General features: G+C 41.2%; 1 protein-coding gene across 1 annotated transcript in view; it reads right to left on the bottom strand.

Annotated features, from left to right (window-relative positions):
- AK8 (adenylate kinase 8) overlaps positions 1-13724 on the bottom strand; it is a gene marked incomplete at both ends in the record, with an annotated part of 65874 nt that overhangs the window by 13289 nt on the left and 38861 nt on the right. The window contains one exon of the mRNA XM_082295483.1: positions 12998-13139. Within this exon, the coding sequence (XP_082151609.1) occupies positions 12998-13139 (142 nt within the window). The remainder of the gene's footprint in view (positions 1-12997; positions 13140-13724) is intronic.

Raw genomic sequence — 13724 nt, 5'->3', positions numbered from 1 at the left:
AAGACCCTTTTTTCATATCAAATTTCCATCACAGAAGGTCAAACTTTCAACTCCCATTACTTTTGCTAACTGCATTTCACTGTGCCTGCCAGCTCAATGCCGCTGCTGTTTTCAGAGGAAAAACAGAGAAATAACAAACGATTCCATCTTCTCCCACATCTGTCAGACAGGATGGACAAACACTTTTTAATCTTATTCAATTTTTCTCTACAGCCCTCAAAATCCTTGCAGCCAAAACATCCCTTCTAACCTGATTAGCTATTCCTGGGTTGTTTTTATTTTTCTTACAGGTTCTCTTCTTATTTTCTAGCCCGCAGACTGACAGAGCACCAGCTGTGTTGCCAGAATGTTTTGTCCTACAATTTGGCCATTTAAAACACTTTTTGATGTGTGCTTTCCTAAAATATATGTCCCTGTGTTGTCTGGCTGGACTGATGCCTAAATACACAAATAATGGATGGCCCAGAAATGGCCCAAGACTCAAAACACTCAGCTCACACAAACTCAGAGGAGTAGCTCAGCATCCTGAGGTGCCATCCACTGCTTTTCAGGTTTAAAGCTGAATTTTGAACAGCGGGGATAGCAAGTGGGGCAAGCACAAGAAAAATGAATTCATTAGTAAATCGGCAGGACTCGATGTATTTGTTGCTCCTGGTCCCATAAAAATTCTCCCTCAACATTATTATCATTGCAACATATATAACCCATCAGATCAGTACCTAGAGATTTCTGTTAGTCTGATTTTCTCTGTTGTTCTTATTACTCAACAACTAAATGCTTCACAAAGCCATTTCCTACAGAAATATTTATGTTCCCAAATGTTTATTGGCCCCTCTATCATGATCAAGCTTTTATGAGCACTCTATACAGAACTGTGAATTAAATACATAATTCCTGCTCTATCAGATCTTGGCTCGGTGCTGTGTTTGTCTATTTCACACAGCCAGGCACTGTGGTGAACCACAGAACACCTTACAGAAAATCTAATTTATATGGTAAAGATATTTCTATCCACACCCACTGTATGGGCTGGTGATTACAGGAAGCTAATGAGGACGAGGAGGATTGAGGGTTTAAATTCCATTAAAGGCGTTTATTCTTTGTGCTGGTTTTCCTGAACAACCTCTTCCAGTGATTTCTATACCACCACAGGCTCTGAACCATCACAGGCTGGAAGGAGATGGAGGAAATGTCACATAAATTCTTCTCCCTGGCTTGCTCCAGATCACACAGGTGCCCTCAACAGCTCAGCTGCATGGAATCATCAACCCTCAATCCCTTGGAATCTGCTCCTGCTGGCAGCTCTGAGCCGTGACCACTGAAGAGCTCAGATCAGGAGCTGTTCCCCCACATAACTTTCTTCATCTCTAATTTTTCCTTTTCTTTCTCTTCTCCTGTTGACCAGAAGTGGTGATTTTTCAGTCTCAATGTAGCTACTAAACTAAAATTTTGGCCTCTCTACCAACATCAGATCAATGTTCTCAGCTTTTTTTTACCTAACAAATGCCAGATGCAGAATACAAGGACACTTGTAGGTTCTTGGGAATGGCTGGAGCTGTGCCAGGGAAGGTTTAGGTTGGAACTAGGAGAAGGTTCTGCCCCCCGAGGGTGGTGTGGCACTGAACAGGCTCCTCAGGGAATGGGCACGGCCTCAGAGCTCCAGGAATGTTTGGACAGCAGGGAACGTGGTGGGATTGTTGGGGTATCTGTGCAGGCCCAGGAGCTGGACTCAGTGATCCTTGTGGGTCCCTTCCAGCTCAGGATATTCTGTGATTCTACAAAAATAACAGTGAATATATTTTATCTAGAATTCTCTGCTCTTCACAAGTCTATTACTGTTGACACACTAATCACCAGGCCACTTAAATGGATAAAAAGTCATTATCTGAAAGGTTAAAATCTGTAGTGTTCTCTTTTTTCCTGAGAAAAGTCTGGTCAAAGGAATTTTGAAGATGAACTGAGGATTTCAGTCATTAGGTAAGGCCTGGAGCTCACGGGATTTAATAATGGGCTCTTCAGAGTAGATGAAGAAAATATAAAAGATGTGCTGACTGGAAACTATATTTGACATTCAGATACATTCAAGCTGAGGTGTGGGATTCTAATGATGAGTAACTGCATAGTAAGTTATTCACTCTTGGATTGATTGCACAGACAACTTTTAAACAGAGTGATTTTTCCTCCAAAAGATACTCTAGCTCAAACAAGACTCTATCTGAGTCTGTTGTGAATTACAATGCATTTGGAATTAATCAGACATTTAACAAAAAAGAAGATGGATTTTTCTTAGAACTGTTTAAAATAAAGACTCCTGTTCCTTGAAAGGCCTAACCACTTTGTGTAACTGTTTGTACCCAGAAATAAACTGAAGGAAAGGGCACTCACCTCCACTTGCAGCTTGCACATACCAGGAAAATATGAAAAGCTGAATATTTGTATTATTTTCTCCTTAATACAACACAGAATCCTGCGTAACACCATAATGAAAAACACTTTTCACAAAATCAAATCCTCTGGTTCTTCTGAGGGCTAAACTTCCAGGTTACCCAACAATTAAGGATTTTCCAAATGCACAGTTCAGACAACCACACAAACTCACCAGCACAGACTTGGTGCACCTTGTAAGAATGAGGCACTTTCACAAACACCAGCCCTTTGCAGAATGTTTTCTGAGGGCAGGGAGGAAACCAGAACAGGTTTTTGTGTCGGCTTCCAGGAAAGAGCTTACACAGCCATTACCATAAACCACCCCAGAATATCCACAGTGATAGAGCACCTGCCATTAAAAAAAATACTGCAGCTCCTTTCAGAAGCACTGCCACTTGCCATTTCTTTGAGGTAATCAGATAGCTGTTAATTAATAAACCTGTCAGGTGAATCGTCCTGCTCCGGTCATCATTATCCGTTCTGTAACAGAACCCTGCTCTCATCACTGCTATCCACCCCATAGCTTCCAGCTCAATTAACTTAATGCTATGCAAATGAGAGGCTCTCCTCATCATTAGCTTATAGCCCACAAATGTTAATAACATAATTGGACCTTCAACAGGGTAATTAGACACGATTTCTTCCATTAGTCTTACAAGGCTAATTATTGTTGATAGGAGAGAGGGGATGAGTCCCAGTGCTGCATGCAAAGAGGGGCATCTGGTTAAAGCAAATATAGACAAAACATCAACAAGGTAAAACAACAGTTGAGACCCAGAGCAGGGTCAGGTGGGGGGGGGGGGGGGAAGGAAGACACCATCAGGAGAAACTTAGGAACCACTGGAGAAATTCTCTACAAGACAATTAAACCCAAATATCCAGCCTGAAGCTGGAGCTCTCCTGCCCTTAGCAGTGAAACAACGTGATGCTTAATAAATCCAAGGAAACTCCTCCAAGCTTTTGCAGACAGGGCAGTTGGGAAGTTGTGCTGATGAAAATTCCCAGGTTTGAGATGCAAATGTGCAGCCACAGACAAGACCTTAAGAACTGAATTCATTTCTGCATTTCCCAGGTCATTATGTCCAACCTTCTCTCCTGCCACCACTGGGTTGGCTGTGTTTGATCACAAGATTTTTCTGAGTAATAGCTGCTTGCTGTAAGAACAACAGGAAATGGTCTCAAGTTGAGCCAAAAGCAGCTTAAATAGATTGTAGGAAAAAACATTCTTCATGGAAAAGGTGGTCAGGCATTGGAACAGGCTGCCCAGGGAAGTGGTGGAGTCACCAGCCCTGGAAGTGTTCAAAAACATGTGCATGTGGCTCTTGAGGACATGGTTTAGTGGTGAACACCGTGGTGGTGCTGGGTTGAAGGTTGGACTCGATGATCTTAAAGGTCTTCTCCAACCTTCAGGATTCTGTGATCCTAATTACTTAATTGGAATACACTGAATTATTTAATAATCACAAAGCAAAATGCACATCAGCAATTTATTCACAGAAAGTTAATAAAACCCTGGATTCAGTATAATGGACTGGCAGTAATATTTCTAATAAAAAAATATGGCAGCAACTTTCCAAACTGAAATTATATTTTGGCTGGTGGAATGAAAGCTAAGGATTTGTTCCTGTGCCAGTTAACCCTGTGCATCCATGGAGGTTAGAAATGTACAGCTGGAGAGAGAGTTCTGTGAGAAAACTGCACTTTTAAAAGGAGAAAGCAAACTGTACAAAAATATGGCAAGTTCCCCATACCCACCACCACTTAGCTTTGACAGTTCAGTGTCTTGCTGCAAAGTGTTTAAAAAAAAAAAAAAGTTAAACTGAAGAGTGCACAGGACTCCAAGGCTTGAAAAAACACATTATTTCTGTATTTTGTATCTGTTTGACTTTGGGGCACATTCAGGGCCAATATGAATCCTTTGATTTCACTGCAAGTATGTGAGGAGGAACTTTTCCTATAGACGTGTCCTGAAAATCAGCTTAAATTAAGTTCACAGCAATAGCAGCTTTTACTAGAAGGTTAAATGAAAACATTACTCTTTTAACCTTCTGTATCTTGACCTTTGGTCAGTCTCTCAAAAGAACAGGATTGTTCACTCAGTGACTATCAGTGGGATATTAATCAGCATTCATGTCAAAAGAATGATAGACCACAATATTTTAAGAATTATTTTTATCAAAGCATGACAGTGCCCTACTGGGCTACGAGATACAGAACCTGTTAGGAAAGGGTAATGTTTAAAAGGCTCTGTGGAACAGATAAAAGTCTTTCACAAAATGTTTCCAGCCTTACAAAGGACAGCGTTCTGTAATATGGAATTTTGTAAACATCATAAATTTAGGGACAGAAAATATGATCCTTGCACAGCATAAAAGCCCTGGGTCACCTCTTACACCTGAGCCAAAGGAGGCCAATTTACGTGATAGTGATCAATACATTTATGTGACTGCAGGTGATCCAAGCCCATAGAATCAGATCCAGTGCTTCTGTCAGACATCAGGGATCATTCCCATACCTTTCCTACAGAACAAGCTATGGCAGGATTCAGTTCCCCTCTCTTAAACTGCCCTGCACTTACTAAATTTACTCACTAGAAAATTCTGAGCAAATATCTTGTTCCAAGGCAAACAGCAGTAAATCCACTGATGTTTCAATGAAGATTACACTTTCTAATCCTCATGGTAATGACAAACCAGTCTCCATTCAATATGCAATATTACTTGTCAGCTTTAATCACCAAAACTGTATTATATTTGCTACAGACTGATGCACTTGTCTTCCCAGATCTTCAGCCTGGAGAGCCCAAGCAAAAGCAGCACAATGCCTGTTCTGCTGATGCTTTTCTGCGTAGGCCAATTTTGCCACATGAGCTCTGAGTAAAGCCTTACTCTGGAATTAGTCCCAGATCCAAAGAGATCACTAAATCAGAGCACAGCTGGCACAATCCTGTCCATGTTTTTACCCCTGAAATCCTGAATTCTAGTGATTGTGGAGTTCATAAACTCAGTTTTAACCTGTACAAAATGTAAGGGTGGCCTTACTGCATTTATTCAGAAGAATATTCAGCCAAATTTTCCTACCACACTGCTGAAGTAATCAGCAAGATATTGACATAATTGGGAGATGCTGGACAAGGCTGGCCAGCCCTCCTTTCCCCTCGTGCTTCCTCAGCCACTAAATGTCTTCATTTACAGTTCTCACACATGCAAAATTCTCCTCAGTTTTATCTACATGTGTCCTCTTACCAGTGCAAAGTAAATGCATTGGTAAATTAAATTAAAATGCTGTCACATCTTTATATTTAAAGTTTTCCTCTCTCACTCATTTTTCAGAAGTTTTTCTGGTTCTGGGCAGATCTCAAAACCAGTATCTTCATTACAAAAATGCTACACCATCAGTCTTGCATGTACATGATTCTTATTTGTGTGTGAACTACTGAGTTAATTAAGGTGAAATTTTGAAAATTACTTCTTTAGACCATGAGGAAATAGCGAGAATTGACAAAGCACATCATATTTTACCCTGTGAAACCAATCAGCATTGCACACCACGAAATGCACTGATGGTGCATGACTGCAGCCACAGCTTTTCCTACGTACCCATCTTAGCAGAATTGTTGGTTCAGAGGGACTCTGTACCAGAGAGCCTCGAGCAGAGCTGCAGGATGACCCCTCAGGGCAATGCCACAGCACCCCCAGCACTGCTGGATCCCAGCCCAGAGTCAGCCATGGAGAGTGAGATGAACAGAGAGCAAACTGAGAGACCTGAAGGAACCCAGGAGAGTTCAGTGAACTCTTGGGGATGCTCCAAAATGTGTGAATAAAAACTTCAGCAGAGAGAGGGGAAAAGCACGAGTTAGGCTTGGCTACTGTTTAAATGATAACAGTTTGATTTCCATGGCTGTTTCACTTCATTCCTCAAACAAAAGCTGTGTCTCAGGTGAATGCCCTGAACAACCTTTGCTGATTTGTAGAGATTGGTATCACAAAGTTGTCATTGGACTGAGGCATGACTGGTTTGGTTTGTCTTGTCTAAAACTTGCTACCAGTGCCAAAGACATCAGAAGTACCCTGGACTCTACTGCTTTTACAGAATTTTCCCTCTCCAGTTTGGTACTGAGTTCAAAAAGGCAGCCTTGATGTTGGTGGCAACTTCCAGGAAAAACAGTTCCAAAGTAAGGGCAACCAGGAGAGAAAGTCTTCAGGTTTCATAATGTTTCCTCATTTGTGAGAGAGAGTTACTGCAGAAAAATCTCCCTCCTTTCAGCAGCAAAAAGAATGAAAGGGTTGTGCATGTGGGTTTGGGTCCTTAAAAATAACAACAAAAATTAAAATACTGACTTAGCAGCTTTTCTTCTTTCTCTTCCTGGAGACTTTGGAAGCTTGCTGAGATCAGAGCACTCCTTAATTGCTGTATCCAGGATTTCACCACACAAACTCCAGCCATCAAAAGGAGCTTGTATGAGATGAGGTAACTTCTAAAAATAATCCCTGCCTCCCACAACTGAAGCCAAATATACCTCCTATTCTTGTTGGAGCAGAATCAGCTTGTGACAGCAAATGCAGCATCCTACAAAAAGTGCATAGAAAGATTTCAAAACTGCATTTGATGTTTTGCTATTGCTGGCTCAAGATGCATATTAATGCTTCTCCCCAGGAGAGAAAGGCTCTTGTGGGACCAATATAGGTCAGGCAGGATGTGCAACAGAAGTGACATAATCTTTTTATTGTAATCATCCAATTTTCTATCCATTGGATTATTTAAGAGCAAGAGCTTCTATTCAGATTAGTGTTATGTTAGGAGGGAAGAGAGAGCACAGTCTGCTGGGGAGGAGGAGGAGAATGGAGAATAAGGATTCCCCACCAATGGCTAAACCTCAGAAATCCAAATAAGGAGCTGCTTCTATTGGGTTTGTGGGGACAAAAGAGTGTGAGGGTGAGTTTTTGCACTACATGTAGCCCCTGGGAGTGCTGAACAGAGCCCTCATGCCAGAGGGTCATGTGAGAGAATGGGAGATTCCCAGATATATTCTTCCCATTACTCCATGCCCAGTGATGCCTCATTCAATGGAGGCAGAGCAGGAAACAAAGGTAAATCACTTAATTACAATCTTTTCAATGAGCAGGACAAGTCTCCAAACACTTGCATCAAGAGGTAAGACAATGACTGAGTTAGTCCTGTGGCTTGGAAAAGGCTACAGGAGTAGAAAATGTGGATTAAACGGATCCCATTCATTGAGTGAAGCAGATGAGTCTCAGGTGAGAGGAAGATTTGCTAATTTTGCCCAGTAAACTCTGCGATTTTGGTTGGGGAACAGAACCTGTTATTCTTCCCCCTTGGCCAGGGTGCTGTGGTCCCTCAGAGCACGGCTGGGGCTGCACACTCAGCACGGGTAAGAGGGAGGGGGAGTGTCCCTGCCGGGCTGGGGAGGACAGATCAGGATTCATCACCTAAACCACACTTTCCAAACCAGTTTCTCTTTCGGCAGCACATCACAGAGCTCTGCAAGATCTGGCTCCTTTAGCTCCCACTGCCCCGTAGTTTTTACCCAAAGCCTGTCCCAGCTGAGATGGGAGCACTGATATGCAAAGGGAAAATAAACCCCAAACCAATCAGTGTTAGCGAGGACAAGAGTCACTAAACCAGCAGCCACAGAATGGCTGGAAGAGTGAGCTGAGAAAAAAATGAGAATGATTGAAACAGTGAATTGTGCTGCCTATTACTTTTACTATTTTACAAATGAATCCAAATCCTACATAGTCCATTGGACTTTTCCTACAGTTTCTCTGTCTCTCTAGTGCAGGCAAATTTTATTGTACTGATTTAGCCCCTTGATTACCACATCATTTTTCTGTTGGTTTTTTTTTTTTTTTTTGGCCTGAAAATGAGGAGAAAATAAGATATAATTATAACATTTCTTCTTTGCTACTCATCAGATTTTTGCATGTCATCAACTGAAACCACATCTATTATAAATACACAATATCCATCATTTAAATTGGGTCAAAGTTTTAAAAAACGCTTTGTAAGATTTTTCCATGTAAGAATGATTCAATCACTATCATGTTTCCCTGATGCAACTATTTTGGGATTTAGCTTGTTCCTTGATAGGATTTAATTAAGTCATTTACATGTAATTTCCAAATATGTAGCTGTTACAAAAGGCAGCAAAGAAATGCAAAGGCAAAAAGGAACCTGAAGAAGGCAGCCAATCTTTAACAAAAATATTTCTGATATAAAAGTGAATCTGAGGAATACATATTCAGTGATAAGTATTCCAGTCCATGTCTGGTAAACTCTCAGATAATGGCAGCATGGTGGGGTCACTGGGGTTCTATTAGCTCAATTAATGAGGAGTAAGATAAGGCTAACACCCAGCTCTTCAAACGGCTCAAAAATAGAGCTGATAGTAATGGAGTTATTAACCTTCACCAGCCATTGAATTTTGCTGCTGATTCAAACTCCATTTCCTAGTTCAGGCCTCCATTAATAGGCTGTTTATTATCCCTAATCCACACTGGGATCAGCTGCAGAAATATGAAAGCCCCATGTAAAGACCAAATAGTTAAAAAGAAAAAAAAATAAAATCTTTTTTTTTTTCCATTCTGATTTCTCCTTTTTCAACATATTCACAGATTCTTCCTTAGAAATTAGGAACTTCATTATCCTAAACTGTCTGAATGCATGTTCTCAGCAGCATGGTGAAAAAGAAACTTTAAATATATTATGTAAAAAGATGACATAATTGGGAACACAGCCACATCATTTTGAAGACCAAATAGAACCCTGCTGGAAAGCTTGCACTAGAGAAGCTGTTGCTGTTTATTTTCTTTACTGGGAAAGAAACAACTTTAATTTTGGAAAAATGGGTATTAGAAATATATTATAGATGTATTGTTAGGTCAGTCCTCTGGCTCATCCCTCCCCTGCCCAACTTTGTCTGCTCACTTGTATTATTTGTAATGTAATTAATCAATACTGAAAAGTAAAACAATCGACCCTGGATTCAGATCAGAGGGACAAAACCAAGGAAATAATGGAGCAGGGGAAGTGGCAAACCCAGGACAGGCAGCAGCACTGATGGGAGGGCTTGAGGAGAGCTCCAACACCAACCTGGCTGCAGCTTTCACTACAGAAATCTTGAGTTAAAGGGTCTTATTAGACTCTTTGCTGAGTTTGGACTCACTCAACTGAGATTTTTGACACTTTGTACATTTTTGGTGTATTTTCAGTGAAAGAGACAATGTTTAGTTACCACATTCTACACACAGAAGATGTTTTTCCAAAATCTATCACAGTAACATCTGATAGAATATCAGCAATTATGAGTAATGGAGTTAAGAGCAAAATCAAAATGTTTATTACCTACACCTCCAGTACACAGTGCTGCCCTCAAACCTGACTGCAGGCCTGGGTGTCCCACCTCTGGAAAAAAACCAGCTGGAATGCCCAGTGAAGGGAAAGAACAGGATGATCAAAAGAGTGAAATGACTTCTAGGAAAATAAAAGGATAAACAGATCAAGGTTCTTTGTCTGGGAAAGAGGCGACTGAAGGGCACACACAAGAAGCTTAGAAAATCAGGAGTGTGGAGGGACACGACCAGGGAATGTCTGTAACTGTTTCTCAAGAGAAGAAACGCACCTGGAAAAAATTATGAAGTATTTTCATATGACACCCAGTGAAAAGTGAAAGTCCTTTCCATGTGATTTGGTGGCCAAAAGCACAGCATTGAAAAAGAGATTATAAAGTCAAGGAAAAGGGGTGATTAGAAGTTTTCCAGAAGATCCTCTGGCTCAGGGAATCCTTAAACTGCTGATGGCCTTAAGCTGGCCTGGACCAGGAATGATCAGGAACCAGCTGAAGGTGACAACCAGAGATTCACAACACATGACACTGCTGCTGCTGCATCTTATTTAACTCTAAGCTTGGGAGAGAGCAAAAAGGATAAAAAAACATTTTGGTGGATAATACATTGAGTTTTCAGTAGAAACATCCATGGCTATACTACACATTTCTTATTGTTGCTCAAGCATTAATTAAAAAAACCCCAAACACCCATTAACACTCATTTGGGTGAGGAACTGAAGTCAGTCCTTTGTGTCAGCGGCTCAGGGCTTTAGAAGCCACCCTGTGATTGTGGATTCCTGCTCAGGTCGGCACTAAGTGGTTAATGGTGTCTTTTACTCCCCAGCTGAGAGGTCATGAATAGATTCAGCTCCTTATTTGCCCTAAAGGCTGCCCCAGTTCAATGCCAGCAGGATCCTGTCCACTTAGGCAGGAGCTGCTTCACAGGGGGAACACAGAAAGCAGCTCATGTCTTCTCTGGGCTCTTTGGGAGACAGGATTTCCTGTGCCAGTCCACGAGCACACCCTCACTCTACAGCAAATTCTACTTTAAAGAAACCCCCCTACTTTTTCACTGGGAATTGAATTATTTTCCTTTTTGTTCCAGAGCAGTTCTTCGGATGTGGTAGCTGATGCTGTATGAGTTTTTTTCATTATTACATTTTAACAAACTTTATAGCCCATTTTGTTTGTTTTCAAATAACTTTATTTTCCTTCCTTTCCACCATCAATTACTAGGTTTGTTTTTCTTTCTATAAGATGGAGGAGTCAGGAGACTGATCCTGCTCAATGCTGTATAATTTAGGATTATGTGTAGTAGCTTTATGAGGTGGGAGTCAGATAAAACATAGTATTTGAACACTAACCATTTATTAGCTCTAAGGAATAGATTTGTGACTTGACAAGCAGACAATAACTCTGTGTTCTGATCAGCCAAAGAGGGCTACTCTGAGTTCAAAAACCAGAGTAACATTCTCTTTCAGAAATAATTTTGTTTACTGATGTGACTAGATTTTAATAATAAACTTGATATATATGTAAATTTATTTTAATCTAATTTCATCAACAGAGCCCTCCTAAAAATGAGACTTTGTAGATTGTTCTGTCTGATTTATAGATTTCTGCATCCTATTCCCAGATTGATTTCAAGGCTATAATTCTATCAGGTTTTTCTCCTGATGTCAGAAACACCACCTCTGCAGATAGTGTTTTATAACTAGCATCACAACTGAAACTGAATTACTGCCCTGCTATCCCATGCTGCAATATGTCCTTTTGTTTATAATCACCCTCTCTGCCTTACATCCCTCCTACTTCAGCTTCATGGGAAATATCAGTTCCAAGATCAATCAGGGAGCTCGATGTCTATTTTTGTCCCTCACTTCAAGCCCTGGATAAAACAGTAGGGACCAAATTCTAGACTCAGACATGAATGTGCAGAGCTCTTTAAAGCGAAGGGAGGCTGAGCAAATGGATCAGTGCTGAATTTCCACACATCCAAGCCTATAATGAGTTGCTCTTCCTCCCTTGATGAGGTCTCAATCCTGTGAAGGAGCACACGGGGCACACTCGAGTATTCACACTGATCTCGGGGACTCAGACACGTGTTTAGGGATTTCAGCACCTTCCTTCTACATGCACAAGAAGAATAATCCGTGGGAAATGATGTTTAACTGAGCCCAGCACAAGTTTTGAGATTCTTTCTCCATTTTTTTCATGCAATGGATTCCTGTTTAAGATGCAAATCATCTTACCTTGGATAAATAAAGTTACTGCTGTTTTCACACACTTTCCTCTTTTAAACCTTGACGGATGACTGGCAGCTCCCTCCCTCTGCACTCCCCTCTATTCTCTTTCCAACTCAACCTCGACCTTTTCCATCCTTCTCCTATCTCTGTACAGGAGGGGATCCAGGGCAACCACACAGGACACTCAGGAAGAGTAACTTTGCCAACTTAAACATGGATGTGGGTAATGCACCTCTCCTACCAGTACTTTTTAGATAAGAACGTCTTCCTTGGAAGCAGAAAGATTCCAAATTTCCAATGTAAGCCTTTGGAATGGCCACTGTGCCAGCCAGTGGGATGCACAGAACCAGGAAGGCCTGGGAAGGGAATGGAAAAGCCTCTCAGCTTTGATAAGTGCACCAGCACTTTAAATCCTCACCACCTTTGGACCAGCTGTGAAAAGTAACTCTATTTTATTTGCTTGGCACTTGTAACAGTTCTCTTTGGATGCTGACGTCTCTCATATCACATTTCTGAACAATTCATTATAGCTCAAATAAAATGTAATTCTCATGTTGTTTTTAATTATTTCACAAAACCCAAAAGTCTCATAATGAGCTCCTTGCAATACCAATATATTTCCATGGTATTACATCAGTGCTGAAGAAAGAAGATGTAGATCCCCCCTCCTGCTGCAAATAAAGTACATCTTCTCATATAACCCAAACTTTAATCCAGTTCTTATGGTTTGGCTTTAGAGGCAACTCAAACAAATAACCAGAACAACAGACCTCTTCTCTCTCCCACAGTTTGGCCATCTGGAGCATTTGTCAGGCCAGGGCTCTATTTCCTACTCTCCAGGAGCAGGACCCCCTTCCCTGCTAAGGAAGCAATAAATAAGATGCAGTAGCACAAACGATGTCAATAAAGATCTGTATCTTTCCACAAACAAATTTTTCATATCTACAGTATCGTGATGGCTGGATTTCTCTCTTACCTGTTGGGATTAATCTGTGCTTTTTGCAGCTGCTCTGCCTGCTCGACGTCCCTGGGGAAGCCAGAGAGCACCCAGCCATTGGTCAGGCAGTCGAGGCCGCTCAGGCGTTCTGTCAGCCGCTTCAGGACAAGGTCGTCTGGGACTGCAAAGGAGGAAAAAGGTGACATTTATTCTGTGTGCTGAGTCTGCAGTGAAGGGAGATGCAGACAAGTCCTTCTGGAACTAAACCACGCAGTTATTCCCATTTATGACTGATTGGCATTGGGCATTGTTTGCTTCTGCATATTTACTGTCATGGAACCCCCAAACTCACAATGAACTGTAGGACCAAAGCAAAGTATTTGGTAAAACCTGGTGCCTACATAATTTTGCAATGTACTTCTTCCTCTCAGCCACACTGGACTGATGTCACAGTGACATGTGTGACACAATCTTATCAAAATGCAAAAACAGTGACCTGAGTTGTGGAAAAGAAATCCTGTAACAGGAAAGGAATTTCTGAGCATTCTGGATTGAACTCAGCAGGTGGAAATGGTTCTGCCACAACAGGCTATGTGTGCTACTGCTCCAATGAAGGCTTGAAGATTTTGTAACTGAAAATAATTTTCAAAATGAATTTCAACTACCTCGAACCCCTAATTTTAGAGCTAAAAGCTCTTTCTACTCTGGTATTATTTTTCTTTATGGCAAGAGAGAACATTAGCAAGATGCTTACTGGGATTACATC

Source organism: Coloeus monedula (assembly GCF_965178545.1).
Source record: "Coloeus monedula genome assembly, chromosome: 21".
NCBI lineage: Eukaryota > Metazoa > Chordata > Aves > Passeriformes > Corvidae > Coloeus > Coloeus monedula.
Note: the sequence above shows the minus strand (reverse complement) of the source record. Positions and strands in the feature narration are given on the sequence as shown.